Below are 24,777 nucleotides of genomic sequence, written 5' to 3' on the forward strand. Positions count from 1 at the left end.
ATCATCTTTCTTTTGGCCAGGTTTGACCCCACCAGTGGAGACTTTCCCCCAATTCCCACTGAATCCGGTTTTGCTAAAATTCCTTGATGCCCCAATCAATCAAACGTGACCTTGATGTCAAGGACAGTCATTCTCACCTCATTTCTGGCATTCCATGTTTGGAACAAAGCTGTAATTGAGATCAAGAGCTGAGTTGCCTTGGCGCAACCTAAACTAAGGTCCAGAAGAAGATTATTGCTATTGACATGCTGCTTGATAGCACTGTTGATGAAACCATTGTTTTATTGATGTCTGAGAGTAGATTGATGGGGTGGTAATTGGCTGGGTTGAATTGGTCCTGCTTGTTGTGTACTAGGACATGCCTTGGGCAATTTCCCACATGGTCAGGAATATTGGATACAGTGCAAAGGCTGCACAAGCAGAGGGGCTTTGTTTCCAAAAATCAATTAAGCTGGCAAAACAGGTTGAGAAAGCAGTTTTTAAGGCATATGGGAATCCTGGCTTTATCTCAAACTTCTCCAAATAAAGCACCTTTTACTTTTTGCCCCGGATCATGCACTTAGTAATTCTGTTAGTATTGCAGGATGTAGTTACACCAGATTAGAAATTATTCAAAGAATCCCTACAGTGTGGAAACAGGCCATTTGGCCCAACAAGTCCACTCCGACCCTCCGAAGAGTATCCCAACCAGGCTTATTTGCCTACCTCTATTATCTATATTTCCCCTGTCTAATGCACCTAATCTACACATCCCTGAACACAATGGGCAATTTAGCATGGCCAATTCTCCTAACCTGCACATCTTTGAACCGAGGGGAGAAACCGGGCACCCAGAGACACACAGTCACAGGGAGAAAGTGCAAACTTCACACAGACAGTTGCCTGAGGCTGGAATCAAACCCAGGATCCTGGCATTGTAAGACAGCAGTACTAACCACTGAGCCAGCATGCCAATTATTGTTAACATTGAGGCAGTGAATGACAGCATTTTTATCTTCAACCTTCAAAATCTAGCTGCAAAGTTTCTTCTGGAATTTTATTTTGATCATTTGAATTTCAAATGTTGGCTCTTGTTTTAAAAATCACTCCAGCTTCTCTTCAGCCTATACTTACCCATTTACTTGACTGTAGTAGTGTTCCCTCAAAGAAGATTTGCAGTAGCACTGTCAAAATTTCCAATGGACATTCAAAGTTTTAATACAGGCATGATTGTATCACAAAACTGGCTTGGTTGCAATCCAAACAATGTATCAGAGATATTGTTCCAATAACAGCAGTGGTTGAGGTGGAAAAGATGTGCATTGTCTTAGCATGCTTGCCTTCATTGCTCAGACGTGTGTGTGTTGGAATTGAGGTTGTATAGGACATTGGTGAGGCCTCCTCTGCCGTTCTGATTGTCCAGTTATATGAAGGATATCACTAAACTGGAAAGGGTTCAGAAAAGATTTACCAGGATGTTGCAAGGAATGGAGGGTTTGAATTATAAAAATAGGCTGAATAGGCTGGTACTTTTTTTGCACTGGAGTGTAGGAGGTTGAGGGTTGACCGTGTAGAGGTTTATAAAATCATGAGGGGCATAGATAAGATGAATAGCAAGGTCTATTCCCTAGGGTGGGGGATTTCAAAACTCAGGGCATGTTTTTAAAGTGAGAGGAAAAAGATTTAAAAGAGAAATGAAGGGCAACGTTTTCAGACAAAGAGGGTTTCATGTGGAATGAACTACCAGAGGAAATGGTGGATGCAGGTACAATCATAAAATTTAAAAGACATTTGGATGAGTACATGAATAGGTAATGCTTGGATAGACGTGGGCCAAACACAGGCAAGTGGGACTAGTTTAGTTTGGGAACATGGTGTGTGTGGACTAGTTGGACTGAAGGGTCTGTTTCCATACTGTATGATTCTATGACTCTAAGAGTGATGGCCCTTGGCAGCAGACAACATTTGATCAACTTTGGCAATTGGCAGGGGGAATCAGGAGGAAAAGCTCTCCAATGGTTGGAATCAAATCTAGAACAAAGGAAAGTGGGTGCGACTACTGGAGGCAAACCATCTCAGCCCTAAGTAATCACTGCAGGAGTACTTCTGGTTAGCATCCTGTGCCCAGTCACCTTCAGCTGCTTCAATGACTCTCCTGCCATAAAGGTTAATAGTGTGAATGAAGCTCAACACCATTCAAGACAAGGCAGGACAGTTATTTGACACCTATTCACCGCCTTTAGCATTCATCTATCCACCAATGACATGCTGTATCTATTGTGTACCATTTAGAAGATGCACTGCAGTTATTTGCCACCCTTTTTCAAATTACATAAAAAAAGACAAAGGCAGCAGTTTCATTTTAACATCAGTACCTGCAAATATCTTGGCAATATATCACCATTGTTTTATCAATGTCTGTCAAAATCCTGGAACTCCCTCCCTAAAAGTATTGTGGGTGTGTTTCACCTGAAGGACAGGATTGCAGAAGTTCAAAAGGGTGATTCTGCACTACCTTTTAATTGCAATAAGTTTTGGGCTTACCAGCAATATTCAGGTCCCATGAATGAATAATAAAAGAAAGTATATAGAGGTAAGATAACAATGTGAGATTAAGTAGACCAACTGTGCTGAAATGTGGCAAAAAAAATGTACCAAATGTTATATCTCCTTCCACAGAAACCCAATTGGCTGTCCTTCACGAGCTAAACATTGCAAAAATAATTTGCATCTTTAACAAAAACAACACCTGAATAGACATACAGTATACATTTATTGGGCTAGGGAGGGCTTATCTGGATTCAAACATATCTTGCATGTGCATGTTTTCGGGAAGAATTTGTATATTCAAGATCCTTCTCCAATTATAGATTTTAGCAACAACGCTTCCAACCATTTTTTTTCACAAACTAATTGTATCTCCACAAGAGTTGCACATAATTCCAGCACTACCCACACGAAGAAGCACAATTTGACTATGGTCTGAAATGTAGGAGACACAATTAGTCTCTTTCTTATACTGCACTCAATGCTTGCTAACTATTTCAAATTCTGAATAGCAATTCACGTACCTAACAGGAAACCTACTGATATTATCTCTGGTAACTGAAATCTCAACAGTTAACTATTAGATCATAATATTCATTAAGTTTTATTTATACAAATTAATAGGTGATCCATATCATTATGGGAAAGACAAACAGAAAAATGAAAAAAAATTACCTGCTGGTTTTCGTCCCGATCTGCTCTTCGTTTTCTTTCGGCTTTGAATTTGCTGGTTCGCAATTAAAGTTGGCTCCGATTTTTTTTCGTTATGGAACCCAGGCAAATTTACTGTGTTCCCAGACTCCATAAGTTTCTCAGGAGTCATATCTCGCTCGGCGAAAAGGGGCTTATCATTTCTGTTTTCATTATCCTTAGCATACAAATCTTGTAATTCCTCTTGCAATTCAACTCTGTCAGACTTGCCTACAGATTTTTTTCTTGATCCCCCCTGTTTTTTCCTTTGTTTTTTTAATTTGGGAGATGACAAGGGTTCAGTGTGTGATAAGGATACATTTTCTATTTCTGGTTTCTCTCTTTCTGAATTAAAAACAGATTTATTATTTCTTAATTGACGTGTAGCTCTTTTCCCAGATCCTTTTGATTGATTTTGATTTTTTGATTGTTTATTTTCGTCTTTAAATTGTTTTTCATCATTTTTCTTTTTAAATTGAATGGGTATTTTTCTTTTCAGTTCGGTCTTCTGCAATCTCTGTTTCTTTTTTGTTTTGTTTGCAGGCAAGGCAGACTTCTTCTCCTGTTCAGCTGGGTCCTGGTTTATAGCTTTTTTCGGTATTATACTCCATGATTCAATGCAGAAGCTCTCCTCCTCTTCCAATTCAAACTCAAATTCACGGATACATGCTGCATCTGTGTGATTATCTTTCTTTGGTTGTGGTAATTCAGAAACAGCTGGCCTGTGAAGAATATATTTTTGAAAAATTATCAATTTCTACTCTAGTGTAAGGAATATTGTTTGGCATAATGACATAATCACGTGTATAACATAATCACGTATATAACAGTGGTCAGTAATATTAACAATATGATAAATGCTCTGTTACCATTTTCAAATGGCTGAGGAAGGATATTTTTATATCGGGTATTTTTATATTGGTATTTAAAAGTGTCTGTTGCCAACCTTCTTAATTTGTTACATTCACCCCAGCCAATTGGGACAGTCAGAAAAGTTGTGATGATTGCTACAGGTCAACCATCTCACCTGCAGTACATCTGCCACAGGTGTTCCTCAGGGTGATGCCCTAGGCTAACCATTCCTTGCTGCTTCATCAATAATCTTTCCTCCATCATCAGTGCATTCCCACTTCTGCATTTAAGATTGTAGTGTTCAATGACTCTTGAAATACTGAAGCACTCTGGATTTCATACACAGTAAGATATGGACAATATTCAGGTTTCAGCTGGTAAGGAGCAAGTAACATGCGTATCACACGTGCCAGGAAATGACTGTCGCCAACAAAAGGGAATTTAACCATCTCCTCTCCATATTCAACTGCATGACCATCCCCACTATCAAGATGCTGAGGCTTACTATTAACCAGAAACCTAACTGGATAAGCCACAGAAATTACAAAAAGTTGCATCTATAGGTGAAGGTTGGATTGCTGAAGAATAAGATGCATTCTTTTTAAAATAAGCATTTTCTTCTTTGTTTCCCCCAAATATCAGTGAAGAAATTGGTGATGCTTCTGTTACTTCAATTTCAGTTGAGATAAAGCTTCATAACATTTTTTAAACACAGAGCATTTTTGTAAGCTGATTTTTTTAAAAAATACTCTTCCCAGTGTATTCTGTGACTTCTTCATTCTAATATCATTTAGCTCTTCAATGTAGAAAAAGTTCCAAAGCTCATCAAATGAAAAATGTCTGTAGACTTAAAAATTGAAACTGTTCTAGCTCGAAAAGTCAACACAAGTTGTAAGCCATTAATTATTATAGGTGATAAATATGGCTGCATGTTATTAAACTAATTATTTATTATTAGATCATATGGTAAATATTTAAAGTATATTAAAGACATTGATATTGTAAAAGTGTTTGGTTAAAGAAGGTACCAGACTCACTTTATCCCAAAGGTATTAAGAAACTGTGATACTTGTTCATTCTTCCGTTTTTCAGTTAATGAGGTGGATAAGACACCACTGTCAGCTGGACAATTCCTTTGTTTATTGGTCTCACATTTGCTGTTCAAAATCGCAGGTGTTTCACTTGCATTCAAGGTTTGTCTGCAAAATAGTTCCAGTCACCTTCTGACAATGCATCCCAGATCATAACAAGTAATTTGTAACAAAAATCTTACCTTTCCACTAGTTCTTTTCACACCTGCTATAGGAAGAAATCATTAAATTGGAGAAAGTTCAAAAGATTTATCAGAGTGTTGCCATGACTGGAAGGTTCAAGTTATAAAGACAGGCTGGGATTATTTTCCACTGGAGGATAGGACGTTGAAGAGTGATCTTGCAGAGGTTTATAAAATCATAAGGGATATAGATAAAGTGAATAGCAAAGGTCTTTGTCCTTTTGTTTGGGGGGGCGTGAGCGTTCTCAAAACTAGGGGGCATATTTTTCATGTGAGAGGAGAAAGATTTAAAAGGGACCTGAGGGGCAATGTTTTCACAGAGAGGGTGGTTTGTATGTGGGTGAACTGCCAGAGGAAAAAGGTAGTTGCAGGCACAGTTAAAGCATGTAAAAGATATTTGGACAGGTATATGAATAGGAAAGATTTAAAGGTATAGGGATCAAACACAAGTAAGTGGGACAAGTTTAGTTTGGGAAATTAGTCGGCATGGAGGTGGAGCGAAGTGTTTTTTTCCGTGCTATATGACTATATGATTCAGTATTATGAATCTGTATCTTTATAATTTCCAGCATTTGCATTAAATCTCCCCATAATGATCTTTAGAGTCATAGAGGTGTACAGCACAGAAACAGACCCTTCTGTCCAACTCATCCATGCCAACCAGATATCCTAACCTAATCTAGTACCATTTGCCAGCACTTGGCCCATATTCCTCTCAACCCTTCCTATTCAGATATCCATTCAGATGCCTTTTAAATGTTGAAATTGTACCAGCCTCCACCACTTCCTCTGGCAGCTCATTCCACACACACACCACCCTCTGCGTGAAAAAGTTGCCCCTTAGGTCTCTTTTATATCTTTCCTCTCTCACCCTAAACCTATACCCTCTAGTTCTGGACTCTCCCACTCCAGGGAAAAGACCCTCATCATTTTATAAACTTCTATAAGGTCGCAATATTCCAAAAGTGGCCTAACCAATGCCCCGTACAGCTGCAACATGACATCCCAACACCTGTACTCAATGCTCTTACTAATAAAGGAAAGCATACCAAACACCTTCTTCACTATCCTATCAACCTATGACTCCACTTTCAAGGAGCTTTGAAATTGCACTCCAAGGTCTCCTTTATTCAGCAACGCTCCCTAGGACCTTAGCATGAAATGTACAAGTCCTGCCCAGATTTCCTTTTCCAAAATGCAGCCCCTCACATTAATCTAAATTAAACTCCATCTTCCACTCCTCAGCTCACTGATGGGCCCATCTGGTCAAGATCCCATTGTACTCTGAGGTAACCGTCTTTGCTGTCCACTACATGTCCAACTTTAGTGTCATCTGCAAACTTACTAACTATACCTCCTATGTTCACATCCAAAACGTTTATATAAATTACAAAAGACACTGAACCCAGCACCAATCCATGTGGCACACCACTGGTCACAGGTCTCCAGTCTGAAAAGCAACATTTCACCACCACCCTGTCCTCTACTTTTGAGCTGGTTCTGTATCCAAATGGCTAGTTCTCCCTGTATTCCATGAGATCTAAACTTGCTTACCAGTCCCCCATGGGGAACCTTGTCAAACGTCTTATTGAAGGCCATATAGATCACAGCCACCGCTCTGCCCTCATCAATCCTTTTTGTTACTTCTTCAAAAAACTCAGTCAAGTTTGTGAGACATGATTTCCCACGCACAAATCTATGCTGACTATCCCTAATCAGTCTTTGCCTTTTCAAATATATGTAAATCCTGTCCCTCAGGTTTCCCTGCAACATCTTGCTCATCACCGATCTATAGTTCTTGGCTGTCCTTACCAGCTTTATGAATAGTGGCACCACGTTACCCAACCTCCAGTCTTCCGGCACCTCACCTGTGACCATCAATTATACAAATATCTCAGAAAGGGCCCCAGCAATCACTTCCTTAGCATCCCACAAAGTTCTAGGGTACACCTGATCAGGACCTAGGAATTTATCCATCTTTATGTATTTCAAGACATCCAGTACCTCCTCCTCTGTAATGTGGACATTTTTCAAGATGTCGCCATCCATTTTGCCACATCCCATGTTCCTTATCTTCCATGTCCTTCGCCACAGTAAACACTGATGCAAAATTCACATTTAGTATCTCCCCCATCTCCTGCAGCTCCACACACAGGGTGCCTTGCTGATCTTTGAGGCCCTATTCTATCCCTAGTTATCCTTCAGTCCTTGATGCATTGATAAAATCCCTTTAGATTCTCCTTAACTTTATTTGCCAAAGCTATCTCATGTTCCCTTTTTGTCCTCCTGATTTCCTTAAGTATACTCCTTCTGCCTTTTTACTCTTCTAAGGATTCACTCGATCTCTATTGTCTATACCTGACATACACTTCCTTCTTTTTCTTAACAAATAACCTCAATTTCTCTAGTCATCCAGCATTCCTTATACCTACCAGCCCTTCCTTTCACCCTAACAGGAATACACTGTCTCTGGCCTCTCATTATCTCATTTTTGAAGGCTTCCCATTTTCCAGCCATCCCTTTACCTGCTAACATCTATCCCCAATCAGCTTTTCCAAGTTCTTGGCTAATTAAAATCAAAATTAGCCTACCTTCAGTTTAGAACTTCAACTTTTAGAGCTGGTCTATCCTTTTCCATCACTATTTTAAAACGAATTATGGTCGCTGGCCTCAAAGTGCTCCCCACTGACACCTCAGTCACTTGCCCTGCCTTATTTCCCAACAGTAAATCAAGTTTTGTACCTTCACTAATAGGTACATCCACATACTGAATCAGAAAATTTTCTTGTATGCACTTAACAAATTTCTCTCCATCTAAACCCTTAACACAATGGCAGCCCCAGTCTATGTTTGGAAAACTAATATCCCCTACCATAACCACCCTGTTATTCTTAGCAATAACTGAAATCTCCTTACAGATTTGTTTCTCAATTTCCTGCTGACTATTCGGGGGTCTATAATGCAATCCCAACAAGGTTATCATCCCTTTCGTATATCTCAATTCCACCCAAGTAACTTCCCTGGATGTATTTCGTTATCTCATTTTTGAAGGCTACATATTTTCCAGCCATCCCTTTACCTGCTAACATCTATCCCCAATCAGCTTTTCAAAATTCTTGCCGAATCCTGTCAAAATTGGCCTTCCTCCAATTTAGAACTTCAACTTTTAGATCCAATCTATTCCTTACCATCACTATTTTAGAACTAATAGAATTGTGGGTGCTGGCCCCAAAGTGCTCTCCCACTGACACCTCAGTCACCTGCCCTGCCTTATTTCCCAAGAGTAGGTCAAGTTTTACCATTCCACTAGTGGGTACATCCACATACTGACTCAGAAAATTTTCTTGTACACACTTAACAAATTCCTCTCCATCTAAATCCCTAACACAATGGCAGTCCCAGTCGATATTTAGAAGGTTAAAATCCCCTACCATAACCACCCTATTATTCTTACAGATAACTCAAATCTCCCTCCAGATTTGTTTCTTAATTTCCCTCTGACTATTGGGGGGGTCTATAACACAATCCCAATGAGATGATCATCCCTTTCTTATTTCTCAGTTCCACCCAAATAACTTCCCTGGATGTATTCCCAGGAATATCTTCCCTAAGCAGTGCAGTAATGCTATCCCTTATCAAAAACGCCACTCCCCCTCTTGTCCCCCCTTTCTATCATTCCTATAGCATTTGTATCCTGTAACATTAAGCTGTCAGTCCTGTCCATGGCTGCGCCACATCTCTGTAATTACTATGATATCTCAGTCTCATGTTCCTAACAATGCCCTGAGTTCATCTGCCTTCACTGTTAGGCCTCTTGCATTGAAATAAAAACAGTTTAATTTATCAGTCCTACCTTGTTTTCTGCTTTGTTTCTGCCTGACCTTTCCAACTGTATCAATCTCAGATTGATCTCTTTCCTCACTATTCCTCTGGGTCCCACTCCCCCCACCTTACTAGTTTAAATCCTCCCCAGCAGCTCTATCAAATCTCCCTGCCAGAATATTAGTCACCTTCCAATTTGGGTGCAATCCATCTTTCTTGCACAGGTCACCTCTACACCAGAAGAGATTCCAATGATCCGGTGAACCATTCTCCCTTGCACCAGCTCCTCAGCCACACATTCATCTGTTCTATTCTCGTATTCCTACCTTCACTCGCTCGAAGCACCGGGGTAATCCAGATATTACTACCTTCTGTACAATGGAGAACAATCTCAGCTCTGTCTATTAAACTGAAGTCTCTGATATAATTTCAGTAACTCTCCCCTGCATTCTCCATGGCTTGACTGTGGACACAATATTGCAGTTAAGGTCAATTTAATTCAGGTTTCCCCCTGTAGCTTGATTTCCTTTTTAAAACTTTTTTCCTCCATTGAGATGCAAGCATCACTCTCAAGACCAGCATTTATTCCTTAGAAAAGGTAGAACTCATGTCCCAACGGAGCAGCCGAGATGTCTGGATTACTTATCCTGTGGCATTACAACCACTCTCCTGGTTAAGGCCCAAACACATCCTTTTGTCACAATCTTTTCAATATTGTTATTCTCAGGCTCTTGTTACATGCCAATTTCCTAACTATATTAAGAGTTACACTTTAATTCAAAGATACTCAACTTCGGCTGATACGGTCTTATGAAGGACCTTGTCAAATGGCTTCTGGAAGTCAATATAAATAAAAAAAACAGACATTTCCCAGGCCACAACTTTAGTCACTTGTTCTGAAAATTCAGTCAAATTCACAAAGTATGAGCTATCCTTTACAAATCCATACTAGTTCTGATCAGCATCAAATCCCTCCAAAATCTTGTCCCTCCCTACCTCTGTAACCTCTTGCAATCCTACAAGCCATCAACATCTACATTGTTGATGGCAATGTCTCGTACAATCATGATTTTAAATGGTCTACTTTTGTCATGCAAGCTTTCAGGTACTTCCATCCTGAGATCTAGAAGTCTCGCCAGAACTCCATCCCCCACTCTTTTACAGATGTTTTTTAAACGTACTTCATTTACCAAGCTTTTGTTCATCTTTTCTGATATGTGAGATTTGGAGTAAAAATGGTTTTATTGGTAAGGTGACTTTTAACCACCATTTTCTGTGTTTCACATGCAATATAGTACATATTGCAGATCAGAAAGTGCATCAATGCTTCCCATTACTGGGGGCTAACTTTTCCTTCACATTATCTCTCAAAAGTGGTGGCCCTCAAACAAATGGGTTTTAAAAGATTTCTATTATTCTGTTCTATTACTTGTGCTTATGGATAATCAAGAGAATTAAAGTTTAGCAGACTGTATAAAACAACGGAAGCATCGTGCTACAAACACAGTTAAATGATTCCCCAACCAATGGATCAAAGCTGCGCAGTCCTGCCACATCCAGTTATGAATGGTGATGGATAATCACAATTAAGCACTGTATGCAAGGTATTTGGTAGCAAAAAAAATTACAATGATATTAACCATTAATTAGCTGGGCAAAAGTCTAGCAAACAAATTTCAATGTAGACAACTATGTGATCATCCATGTTAAATCTAAAAAGCTCAGATCGGAGTACTTTTAAATGGTGAGGTTGGAAACAGTGGACATCCAAACAGACTTGGGATTCTAACTGCATAGATTATTAAAATTTCATGGAGACATGCAGATTATTAAAATGATTAAAAGAATGCTGGAATATATATCAAGAGGACTAAAAGAAAGGGGGTGGAAGCCATTCAAAAGATACACAAAGTCCTGATTAGACCATATCTGGAATAGGAATTCAAGACACCAAACATTGGGAAGGGTATATTGGCGAGGGAGGTATTCCAGAATTATCCTGGACTCCAAGGATAAAATTACAGAGAATGATTGTAGAAATTTGGTTTGTATTTCCCTGTGTACAAGAATAAAGGATGATCTTCTTAAAAGTTTCATGCTGTTGATAGAAGTTGGTAAGTCAGACTTAGAAAAACTAACTTCACTGGTTAAAGAGTCCAGGACCATCATCTGTCAATTAAACTAGATCTTTGAAAAGTGAAGAAACATTTCAATGTGCAGAGGGAAGAAGAAATTTGGAACTTTCCTATGCAAGTAGCAGTTGATATAACATTAGTTTTTAATTTTAAATCTGGAATCGATTGTTTTTTAATTACCTAACAGTAAGAGAAATAAGTGGTTAAAGTGGATCAATCATTATCTCAAGAAGCACAACTAGCCTACTCTCCCTATGAAAACAAGGATAAGGAAAATTAACATTAAAGCCTCATCAGACCAGAATCTAGTTTGAGGGCCAAGTGAACAAGACTTGGCGCAAAGTAAAATACCATGAAACAGCATTCTGACTGAGCATAGCTATGCAAGTTAAAGTTTGAAGGCTGGCCAGGCAAATATTGGAAAAGTCAAGAAAGCAGATAACAAACAATAACAAAGACCTCCTGGCACTACTTACAAAGTACTCTGCTACCTCACCACTTTCTTGGGTTTTAGATTTTTTGTTGTGGAACATTTGGCCTGTTAAAAAGAGAAAGCTAGGTGCTAAACCACAACCACGACCAAATTGTGTACTTAGAAGGACTAAAGCAAGCCTGAGAAACGTCAGCAGTGTAAAAGTATTTGTTTCTGAGTTTGTCAGTTGGCCTTATGTTTATACACAGGAGCAATTTTAGGACAGAGAATGCTTTGTATTTTGCCATTTAAGCAATTCTGAATCATGCAGGATTTGAAGATGCTGTTAAACTCTAATACTGATTTTATGGTATAATAAATTATATATTAATATATTATACGTAATCTATTTCTTAACAAAAGGTATGATTATGGGCCAAAATTTCTACAGAAAATGAGTCTATGAAGTTCAAAATAAAAATAAGTTCAGTGGAGATAATATGGCACTTCCCCAAATTCTGACATGGTACTACAATAGAGTCAAAGAGATGTACAGCACGGAAACAGACCCTTTGGTCCAACTTGTCCCTGCTGACCAGATATCCTATCCTGATCTAACCCCAGTTGCCAGCACCTGGCCCATATCCCTCTAAACCCTTCCTATTCAGATACCCATTCAGGTGCCTTTTAAATGTTGTAATTGTACTAGCTTCCACCACTTCCTCTGGCAGTTCATGCCATACATGTACCACCATCTATGTGAAAACGTTGCCCCTTAGGTCTCTTTTATATCTTCCCCTCTCACCCTAAACCTATGCCCTCTAGTTCCCCATCCCAGGGAAAAGACTTTGTCTCTTTATCTGAACCATGCCCCTCATTTTATAAACCTCTCTAAAGGTCACCCTCAGCCTCCAATGCTCCAGGGAAAACAACCCCAGCCTATTCAACTTCTCCCTATAACTCAAATCCTCCAACCCTGGCTATATCCTTGTAAATCCTGAAACCTTTCATGTTTCACTACATCCTTCCAATAGGAAGGAGACCAGAATTGCACGCAGCATTCCAAAAGTGGCCTAACCGATGTCCTGCACAGACGCAACATGACCTCCCGACTCTTGTACTAAACACTCTGACCAATAAAGGAAAGCATACCAAACACGTTCCTCACTATCCTATCAATCTGTGACTCTACTTTCAAGGAGCTATGAACCTGCACACCAAGGTCTCTTTGTTCAGCAATATCCCTTAGGACCTCACCATTAAGTGTATAAGTCCTGCTAAGATTTGCTTTCCCAAAACGCAGCATCTCGCATTTATCTGAATTAAACTCCATCTGCCACTTCTCAGCCCATTGACCAATCTAATCAAGATCCCACTGTAGTCTGAGGTAACCTTCTTCACTGTCCACTACATCTCTAATTTTGGTGTCATCTGCAAACATACTAACTATATCTCTTATGCTCATATCCACATCATTTATATAAATGACAAAAAGTAGTAGACCCAGCACAAATCCTTGTGGTACCCCACTGGTCACAGGCCTCCAGTCTGAAAAACAGCCCTCCACCACCACCCTCTGTCTTCCACCTTCGAGCCAGTTCTGTATCCAAATGGCTAGTTCTCCCAGTATTCCACGAGATCTAACCTTGCTAACGAGTCTCTCATGGGGAACCTTAGTAAACACCTTACTGAAATCCATACAGATCACGTCGACCGCTCTGCTCTCATCAATCGTCTTTGATACTTCTTCAAAAAACTCAATCAAGCTTGTGAGACGTGACTTCCTATGCACAAAGTCATGTTGACTATCCCCAATTAGTCCTTGCCTATAATAGTTCAGTAGGTGAGCTGTTGCATAACACCCCACAGGCATTATTTGCTTCTCTGTTCAATTTTATAAAGACACCTGGTCTAACACACAAATAAAGTCTTTCGAAATTATGTAAGATGCAATGAAATTCTACTTCTACGCAATAAAAATTACTTTAAGTTAAAAGAAATGTATCTATTGGCTTGGCTGGCTGTCTATAGAGCCCACATTTTTTAAAAGTATAAAGGTTTAGTTTCATTTTATAGAAAACATAACCTTGCTAAAGAAACTGTCTGTTGTGATCAGCACAAATAAGGAGTATTAGGAAAGAGAACCCAGATCAAGACATAGTTTTGTTTTGAGGATAGTTGAGTATTAACAACATTGAATTCCACAAACTAAGGTAGCAGATTTTTACAGAAATAACTTGTGACAATTTAATTTTTAAAACATAATACTTTGAAGTTCAGATAACACTGAGAATGCTGGAGAAACTCAGAGTTCTGGCAGCATCTGTGGAGACAGAAAAAAAACAGAGTTAATGCTGAGCCTAGTATGACTCTACTTCGGACCAGACTCGAAACATTAATCCTCTCTCTCCACAGTTTCTCCAGTATTGTGTGTTTGTTTCAGATTTCCAGCAAGTGCAGTATTTTGTCTTTATTCAGATAACAGGTCAAGTGAACTGCCAAATTGGAATCAATAACCATATTTGTCTATGGCCAATTAACTGACAGGGCAATCCTCTTAAGAACATAAAAAGAGAGGATAAGCAGATCAGTCCACTCATTAAGCCCTGCAATTCTATTCCATACTATCAGAACTATTTCTTCTACCTCAGCTTCACTTTCCCACCTGTTTCCAACCTCTTGATTCCCTGAATGATCAAAAAAAATCTATCAATATCACCCTTGAAAATGTTCAACAATGTTGTGAAATTTGAAAGAGTTCAGAAAAGATTTACAAGGATGTTGCCAGGGTTGGAGGATTTGGGCTAAAGGGAGAAGCTGAATAGGCTGGGGCTATTTTCCCTGGAGTGTCGGAGGCTGAGGGGTTGACCTTATACAAACATGAGGGGCATGGATAATGTAAGTAAACAAGGCCTTTTCCCTGAGGTGGGGGAATCCAGAACCAGAGGGCATAAGTTTAGGGTGAGAGAGGAAAAAGACCTAAGGGTCGACTTTTTCACACAAAGGGTAGTGATTGTTTGGAATGAGCTGCCAGACAAAGTGGTGGAGGCTGGTACAATTGCAACATTTAAAAGGCATCTGGATAGGTATATGAACAGGAAGGGTTTAGAGGAATATGGGCCAAGTGCTGGTAAATGGGGCTAGGTCAGGACAGGATATTTGATCGGCATGGACAGGTTGGACTGAAGTGTTTGTTTCCATGTTGTACATCTTTATGACTCTCAAGCAGCATCCACAACTCTCTATAGCGTTATACAGCCGGCCTTTCAGCCCACCATGTTTATGCCAACCAACAAACACCAAACTACACTAATCTCGTATATCTATTCTTGATCCATAGCCTACTGTGCCCTCTCATTAAACATCTGGATGAGCACTTAAAGAGTCATAGTCATAGTCATAAAATCAAACAATTCCATATGCCACTCTTCAGCCCGTTGACCCAATTGATCAAGGTCTTTATAATTTTAGATAACCTTGTTCACTGTCGACTATGCTAACAATTTTAATGTCATCTGCAAACTTACTAACCATGCCTCCTATATTTTCATCCAAACAATTTCTGCTGTATTATCTCGGAGGTGAAAATATCCTTCCAGAAATACCAAGATCAAAATAGCACACAATACTACAATTGTGGTAAGATTCATGATTTAATCTTTTTGAAGAAAGGTCAACATGATAGTTACCTTCCTAATTGCTTGCTGTATCTACATATTCACGTTTGTGTTCCTTGTAAAAGTACACCAAAGTTTCTCTGTAATGAACTATAAAAACTTCCATTTCTTTTTCTATTCTTATAATCAGTGAATAAGCTTATATTTCCTGATATTATATTTGATCTGCCACCATGTAACCAACCACTCCCTTTGAGACAGAGTTATATAGCATGGAAACAAACTCTTCGGTCCAATTTGTCCACACCAACCAGATATCCAAAACTGATCTAGTCCCAATTGCCAACATTTGACCCATATCCCTCTAAACCCTTCCTATTCACGTACCTATCCCAGATGCCTCTTAAATGTTGCAATTGTACCCATCTCTACTACATCTGCTGCTCGTTCATTCCATACATGCATCACCCTTTGCATGAAAAGGTTGCCCCTCAGGCAACTTTTAAATCTTAACTAATCATTTGCAGTCCACTTCACATCTTGAATTCCATCTAATATTGTATTGTCAGCAAATTTAGATATGTTACTCTTGAAATAGAGTCATAGAGATGTACAGCATGGAAACAGACCCTTCGGTCCAACCCGTCCATGCTGACCAGATATCCCAACCCAATCTAGTCCCACCTGCCAGCACCCGGCCCATATCCCTCCAAACCCTTCCTATTCATATATTCATCCAAATGCCTCTTAAATGTTGCAATTGAACCAGCCTCCACTACATCCTTTGGTAGCTCATTCCATACACGTACCACCCTCTGCTTGAAAATGTTGCCCCTTAGGTCTCTTTTATATCTGTCCCCTCTCACCCTAAACCTATGCCCTCTAGTTCTGGACTCCCCCACCCCAGGGAAAAGACTTTGTCTATTTATCCTATCCATGCCCCTCATAATTTTGTAAGCCTCTACAAGGTCACCACTCAGCCTCTGACGCTGCAGGGAAAACAGCCCCAGCCTGTTCAGCCTCTCCCTGTAGCTCAGATCCTCCAACCCTGGCAACATCCTTGTAAATCTTTTCTGAACCCTTTCAAGTTTCACAACATCTTTCCGATAGGAAGGAGACCAGAATTGCATGCAATATTACAACAGTGGCCTAACCAATGTCCTGTACAGTCGCAACATGACCTCCCAACTCCTGTACTCAATACTCTGACCAATAAAGGAAAGCATACCAAACTCCTTCTTCACTATCCTATCTACCTGCGACTCCACTTTCAAGGAGCTATGAACCTGCATTCCAAGGTCTCTTTGTTCAGCAACACTCCCTAGGACCTTATCATTAAGTGTCTAAGTCCTGCTAAGATTTGCTTTCCCAAAATGCAGCACCTTATGCAAAATCCAAAATGCAGCATTTATCTGAATTAAACTCCATCTGCCACTTCTCAGCCCATTGGCCCATCTGGTCCAGATCCTGTTGTAATCTGAGGTAACCCTCTTCGCTGTCCACTACACCTCCAATTTTGGTGTCATCTGCAAACTTACTAACTGTACCTCCTATGCTCGCATCCAAATCATTTATGTAAATGACAAAAATTAGAGGGCCCAGCACTGATCCTTGTGGCACTCCACTGATCTTGATATCTTTGTCTCCGTTCTTAATGATAGTTTTAAATACTGAGACAACAGATCTTTTCCTGACAGCAATCCAGATACTCGGAGAAAGTGAGAACTGCATATGCTGAAGGTCAGAGTCAAAGAGTGCGGTGCTAGAAAAGCACAGCTGGTCAGGCAGCATCCAAGAAGTAGGAGAATCGATGTTTCGAGCATAAGCCCTTCATCAGGCATCCTGATAAAGGGCTCTTGCCAGAAACATCGATTCTCCTGCTTCTCGGATGCTGCCAGACTAGCTGTGCTTTTCCAACACCATGCTCTTTGACAGCAATGCAGATACAGCTGACTAATCTGAAAATGCCCTTTGCTTCTTGTACATCCACACTGACATATTACCCAAAACTCCATGGGCCTTTTTATCTTAATATTTTCTGCAGCAACTTATTTATTAGATGCCTTTGTAAATCGAAGTATTCTAAATTAATTAGTTCCTTTTTATCTACCCAATGAGTTAAATGCTTAAAATAACTTTAAATTGTTAAACTCAATTTCACCTTTGAAAAATACAGAAACATGGAAAGTGGGAGCGATAGGAAGCCATTCGGACCTTCGAGCCTGCTCCACCATTCATCATGATCGTGGCTGATCATTCAACTCAATAGCCTAATCCTGCTTTCTCCCCATAACCTTTATTCGCCCCAAGTGCTGTATCTAGCCATCTCTTGAATACATTCAATGTTTTGGCATCAGCTACTTTTTGTGGTACTGAGTTCCACAGACCTACCACTCTTTAGGTGAAGAAATGTCTCCTCATCTCCGTCCTAAATGGTCCACCCCAAATCGTCAGGCTGTCACCCCTGGTTCTGGATGCACCCACCAACAGGAACATCCTCCCTGCATCTACCCTGTCTAGTCCTGTTAGAATTTTATAAATCTCTATGAGATCTCCCTTCACCTGCCTGAACGCTCCGCCAACTAGTTTTCTTCCATCTCAATACACTCCACCCAATCCCATGTGTTTTAATCTTGCACAATAATCTCTTATGTCAGACTTTGTCAAATGATTTTTAGAAGTCCAAATATGCCACAACGACTGGATCCCCCTTGTTAATTCTACTGGTTATATCTTCAAAGAATTCCAATAAATTTGTCAAGCATGAATCCCTTTTATAAATTCATGCTGTCTCTGTCGGATTCTGCCATTGTTTTCTCAATACTCAGCTATAAAGTCTTTGATAATGGATTCGAGAATTTTCCCCACTACCGATGTTAGGCTTACTGGTCTATAGTTCCCTAGTTTCTCTCTACCTCCCTTTTTGAATATTGGAGTAACATTAGCTACCCTCCAATCTGCAGAAACTCTTCTAGATTCTACAGATGACCAATAACACATCCGCTATTTCTAGAGCTACTTCCTTAAGTACTCTGGGATGTAGATTATCAGGCTCTGGGGATTTATCTGCCTTCAATCCCCTCAATTTTCTCAGCTCCATTTTTCTACTAATATTGATCTCCCTCAGTTCTTCCCACTCAGTAAGTCTTGCATTCTTTAACATTTCTGGAATCTGCCTTGTGTCCTCTTTGATAATGACAGAACCAAAATATACAGTTCCTCAGCCATTTTTTTGTCTCCTATCATACACCTCTCCTCTCCTCTCCTCACCTCACCACCAACCCCCCCCACACATGTATCTGTAGGGGATCTATATTTGTCGTCACTAATTTCTTTCTCTTCACATACTTATAGAAATTCTTAGTGTCAATCTTGTTCCCTGCAAGCCTTCTCCTGTACTGTATAGTTTCTCAGTACATTGTCAACACTTCCTCAATAACAGATTCCAGTATATTCCAATGATTGCGGTCAGGCTAATAGACCTACAGTTCCTGTTTTACTTTTCCTTAAATACTACTGTTGCATTGTCTTACTTCCAACGTACTGAGAATAATTGTAGTGAAGCAACTTATCAATGCCACTGACTCACTTGCTGTTAGCAAATCTCCAGGTATGGGAAATAGCAGGAACCAAGAAGACCATAGTGATTGCAATAACTATAAAGGCATCGCCATGATCATTGTGGAAAAATTATTTGGAAATCTGTCTTTTCTGAAACTTGAAAGGTTCAGAAACGATTTACAAGCATGTTGGCAGGGTTGGACAATTTGAGCTATAGGGAGAGGCTGAATAGACAGGGCTTGTTTTCCCTAGAGCAGAGACTGAGGGGTGACCTCATACAAGCTTATAAAATCATGAGGGGCATGGATAGGATAAATAGAGAAACTATTTTCCCTTGGGTTCGGAAGGCCAGAACTAGAATGCATAGGTTTAGGGTGAGAGGGGAAAGATGTAAAAGAGACCTAAGAGACAACCTTTTCACGCAGAGGGTATGTATGTATGGAATGAGCTGCCAGAGGAAGTAGTGGAGGCTAGTACAATTGCAGCATTTAAAAGACATCTGGATGGATAAATGAATAGGATGGGTTTAGAGGGATAAGGGCCAAGCGCTAGCAAATGGGACTAGATTAGGTTAGGATATCTGGTCAGTATGTCAAGTTGGACCAAAAGGTCTGTTTCTGTGCTGTATGTGCAGGCAATGCACAAAAATGCTCAGGCAGTGAGTTCACACGTTGAGAAAAGCCACTTGTGTGAAAAAGTAGATGGTTGCCAGCATGTGTTAAACAAGTTATCATCAGCAATCAGCTAACTCAAGGAGGAAACTTTAAAGAAACCAAACAGCAATGTTTGTATTGATTTTACTTATACTGTCTTTCTAAATTTTGTATCTTCTTGAAATGATTCTTTGTGAAAGTCTTGAAAGAGTTTAAGATACATACACAGTGTTTTTTTTCTTGTTCTTCCCTTTGAGTAGGCTGGCATTTAGTTTGTTTGCTTCCAATTCAGCTAACCTGCCACGTTCTTGATCGTCTGCTACAGTCTCAGTCAATGGCATGGACAGCTTAGACAAAGTGGCATAACCTGGTAATGAAAGCAAAGTAAAAAATGAGAACATGCAGCTCCTGTGAAGTTATTAAAGTGTTCAGAGTAAACTTTATTTCTTTAAAAAAATCAGTTTTCATGTTAAGCTAAAGGATAGGCATTAGGAGAGTATTTAACATTTTGGAATTACACACAAGCCACTTCATTTCTTCTATAGGACGCTTAAATCTTCAGCTATTCATTATTGCTGACTGCGTTGCATAAGGAGGTGACTCAAGGCAATTCTTAAGATTTTACAGCACTGCTCATCATGTGATTATAAGCAGCCAAATCAAATCCTCACTGCAGTATACTGTTAAGACCTCAGCTGACAGTAATACTGGACAAGACAGATATCACAATGAGATCTAGTTTAATAGTGTGCTTTACTTTTCTCTTTCCATTTACCATGGAAGTTAATCACTGAACATATTCACGAGGCTGAAAATGTATTTTTAACAGAACAACAAATAGCAACACATTAAATAAACAGTTGAAACAAACTCATTACAAATATCAGGAAGAAATATGTTATGACAGCAATAACTGTATAGACACTCAATAAGCATGGCTGCAATCAGTTTGCTTTGCATCAAAGTTCTGTGAATTCACTCTAGGCTCTTCACTTCAATTAATGTATCTCCCCAGCACATTAAAAATTCTGCTAATTCAGCTCACTACTGCTACTATATATGGGTTCCTCTCAGAGACAAACACTGATTTTTTGCTTTTTCTCTCAGCAACTGATAAATTCGCCCCTGACTCTTACGAAGAAAGCAAATCTAACAGATAATTTCCCTCTGAGCGAACCCATGTTGGGGCTCCTTTCTGACTCCCTCGGTTGTAAAACTAGTCAGTAGCAATTATGTCCTTGGGAATTCCTTATAAATTTATTTAAATTCACACGATTTCTTGAAAATGCTATATTTCGACTACTGTTCAATTTTTTTCTGGCTATTTCTAAAAACAAAAACAAGATCTGACCTTCACAGAACTGAAAACTAAAATCGATTGTTTCCTCCATTTTAGAACCTAATTGGCAAATTATAAAAATATTATGAGCCTTCCTACAGTAGCATGTTGCATGGGCATGCCAAATCATGTAATGCATATGTTGCTATTCAGGATGAAGGTTGTCGCCACCATCCTTTAAGTGTAGGAAATGATATGGTCTGCTTAGTCTTGTATAGTAGAGGAAAACAATTTCCTGCTCTAACTACGAGTAGTTAACAAAATATAATTTATTGCATATTAGCAACTAGCTACAGGTTACATGGATATAATGGATAGTGTTAAAGACTTTTAGGAGGACCAGATGGTAGGTCTCATTCCTTTAAGATCCTGAGACACCACAAGTTCATCATGCTAGTGGATGCTGCTTATGCAACTCTTCAGCTTTAACACTTTCAGACCCATATAGAATAATCACCTTTTGTGAAATAAAAAGATACAGGAAAAAATTTCCAAGATGGCAGCACCAACAAGGTAGATAGCGTTTGGGCTCCGAAGCCCATCCGTTCCAGGTCTGCAGCATCCTTTTTTCTCTTTCCTTTTAGTCTTCTTTCTTTCTCTTCATCATCTTATTGTCAGCAATAGAGAAGGTGTCATCATGGAGGAGACCTGAGCAGGACTCATGGTGAAAGTGGAGAGGTAGTGGCTGCATTAGTGGCTCATGGCTGTGGTAGGCCCAGAGCGGGGACTTCTGGTGATGTCGGGGAAGTGACAGCTGCAGCTTTAGCTGCATAGTGGGCCCAGATTGGGACTCTTAGCCAAAGAACACTAAAGGATCGGCAATATATTTCCATGTCAGGATGGTGAGTGGCTTGGAGGGGGAGCTTCCAGTTGGTGGTGTTTCCAGATATCTTCTGCCCTTGTCCTTCAAGATGGTAGAGATCATGGGTTTGAAAGGTGTTGCTTAAGGAGCCTTGGTGGATTTCTGTAGTGTAACTTACAGATGGTACACACCTACTACTGAGCATTGGGGTGGAAACTGAATGTTTGTGGATCCCAATTAAGTGGGCTACTTTGTCCTGGATGGTGTCAAGCTTAGAGCATTGTTGGAGCTATACTCATGCAGCCAGATGGGGAGATTCCATCACGCACTGTGTAGATGGTGGGCAGGCTTAGAGAGCTAAGTGGTAAGCTACTTTGCTGCAGGATGCATAGCTTCAAACCTCCTCTTGGGGCTAGAATGTTAAACAGCGAGTACAGTTGAGTTTGTGGTCAATGATAACTTCAATAATGTTGATTTCAGGGGATTTTGTGATAATATCATGATTGAATGTCAAGGGGTGATAGTTATCTTGTTTGTTGGAGATCATCATTACCTCTTATTTGAGTGGCACAAATGTTACTTTTCACTTGCCAGCCCAAACCTGGATATTGTACAAGTTTTGTTGCATTTGAATATGGCTTGCTTCAGTATTTGATGAGTCATAAATGAAGGCAAGATCACTGATTAAGCAGCTGAAAATGATTGAGCCGAGGATATTATCCTGAGGAACTAATGTAGTGATTGTCCGAGAGCTCAAGTGACTGAGCCTCAACAGCCACCAGTTTAGTTTGTGCTAGGTCTGACTCAAGCCAGCAGACAGTTTTCCCCAGTGCCCATCGATTCCAGTATTGCTTGGATTTCTTGATACCAAAGACATTCACTTCAACCTTATGTCTGGAATTCAGCTCTTTTGTCCATGTTTGAACTAAGGCTGTATTGAGGTCAGGAGATGAGTGGCCCTTGCAGAACCCAAACTGAGCATCATTGAGCAAGTTATTGCTAAGCAAGTGCTGGTACATAGCACTGTTGATGACACCTTCCATTATGAGATACAAGACGCACGGTGGCACAGTGGTTAGCACTGTTGCCTCACAGCGCCAGAGACCCAGGTTCAATTCCTGCCTCAGGCGACTCTCTGTGTGGAGTTTGCACATTCTCCCTGTGTCTGTGTGGGTTTCCTCCGGGTGCTCCGGTTTCCTCCCACAGTCCAAAGATGTGCAGGTCAGGTGAATTGGCCGTGCTAAATTGCCCGTAGTGTTAGGTAAGGGCTAGATGTAGGGGTATGGGTGGGTTGCGCTTCGGCAGGGCGGTGTGGACTTGTTGGGCCGAAGGGCCTGTTTCCACACTGTAAGTAATCTAATCTAATCTAAAAAAAAATACATGGACAACATGTGTCGTAGAAAACCTGAAAATAAACTTGAATATTACAACTGGAAATGTTTTTCAAATTTAGCATACAATGAAAAGGAGCTTCATAGAATGCAGCCATCATCAGCCAAACAGTTTGCAGCAGAATTGTTGCGCGTTGTTTACATGAAATTGGCACTAATCAAAAACAACCACCCAATTACTTTAATCCCATTTCCTAGCACTTGGTCTTGGTATTGTAAGCACACATCTAAATACTACTAAAATGTTATGAGAGGCTTTGCCTCTACCGTCCTTACAGACAGTGACTTCCAGATTCCCACCACCCTCTAGTTGAATACGTCTTGCCTCACATCTCCTATAAACCTTCTGCCCCTTACCTTAAATCTATGCCCCCAGTCTTTGATCTGTGAAATCAAATTTGCTTTCGTCTTGTTTCAAAACACTTTACAGGTTATTTCCTTTGTGTCAGCTACATGTTAAGAGCAGATCCTCTTCAGAATGGTAGACTAAATGCTGCATGAGCTACAGAATGGACAGACACACAGAGCGACATGCATACAGCAACGTGCATTTTAAACAGCCAATAACTCTCAGTGAAGACATTTTGATCAGGTTAGTGCACATACTCCATCAACAATTAAATGCTGTTTTAGAATAAAGATAAAACAATTACCTGATGACAGAGGTTGGTTTACCACTTTCTTTTTGTTTGGAGTTTCAGATTCTGCACATAAAATTCTTTTGTGTGTTTTTTTATTGGTTGCTCCAGTTTTAGGTAAATTGGCCAAACTATTAGATTTTGCAAAGTTCTCAGAACTTATTGCTCCCTGTTGAGATACTTTGGGCTTTTCCATTCCATTTGCTTTTTCTGTCACAGCTACAGGTGGTTCTTCCTGGAATGCCGCAAGAGCATCTCTGTGGCCTTCAATTGTAGCATATCTTGTTCCTGATTTTTGCGTTTTAGGTCCAAATTCTGTTCTTTGTTTGGGATTTAAAAATACATTAGAAGTAGACATAGGTTCATTCTGTAATTCTTCCTGCAGCTGCTGCTCATAATTCTTCTTCAACTGAAGTACAGTAGACTTTCTGACTGGTTCATTTAGCTTGGAAGCTTCTTCATCCTCCAACTGTTTCAAGTGCATTGGCTCAGTTAGTAATTCAGCCTGCTTTTCATCTGTGACAGCTTTTTTTCCTCCTGTTTTATGTTTATCTTTCTTTATCTGTTTCTGCATGCTTGAGCTAGATTTCTTTTCTTGCTTTTCTGCTTTGTGGCTTAATACTTGGGTTTTCCTTGGTATAATAATCTTTGACTCAAAACTGAAGCTCTTATTTCCCACCAATTCAATTTCAAAGTCATTAGACTCTGGGGCTGATGTACTAGGAGCAATTTGTGTTGATGGTGGCAGTACAGAAACAACAGGTCTGTGGAAAGAATGTGGCAATAGTATTAGATTAAGAACTGTATCCTAATTCCTTTCATATGCATATAAATGCTCAACCTGTATATCAAAATTCCAGATTTTATCTCATTTAAATTCTTTTTTTTTTGCAAATTATACACAGAAATACCATGCAACTTGACTTCATAGTTTCATTTCAAATAGTTGTTTGGTATAACAGAAGTTTGAGTATGCTAAAAAAAAAGACTCTGTCTTGCACTCATCAGGACAATTCAGAAGAATATTAAGTCAGGAAGAAAAGCAACAAGTAGAATCTGATTTGTA

The 24,777-nt window shown here is 39.8% G+C and overlaps 1 protein-coding gene across 8 annotated transcripts in view; it reads right to left on the bottom strand.

The window, feature by feature from the left end:
- The window catches only part of LOC140490323 (uncharacterized), a 96,296-nt gene that overhangs the window by 37,919 nt on the left and 33,600 nt on the right, over positions 1-24,777 (bottom strand). For all 8 annotated transcript variants that reach the window (XM_072589100.1, XM_072589104.1, XM_072589105.1 and 5 more), the window contains exons 8-11: positions 23,727-24,475; positions 19,767-19,908; positions 5,106-5,267; positions 3,202-3,938 (exon numbers count right to left, since the gene is read on the bottom strand). In XM_072589100.1, coding sequence (XP_072445201.1) covers positions 3,202-3,938; positions 5,106-5,267; positions 19,767-19,908; positions 23,727-24,475 — 1,790 coding nt within the window. The remainder of the gene's footprint in view (positions 1-3,201; positions 3,939-5,105; positions 5,268-19,766; positions 19,909-23,726; positions 24,476-24,777) is intronic.

This window comes from Chiloscyllium punctatum, chromosome 2 (genome assembly GCF_047496795.1).
Source record: "Chiloscyllium punctatum isolate Juve2018m chromosome 2, sChiPun1.3, whole genome shotgun sequence".
Taxonomy (NCBI): Eukaryota; Metazoa; Chordata; class Chondrichthyes; order Orectolobiformes; family Hemiscylliidae; genus Chiloscyllium; species Chiloscyllium punctatum.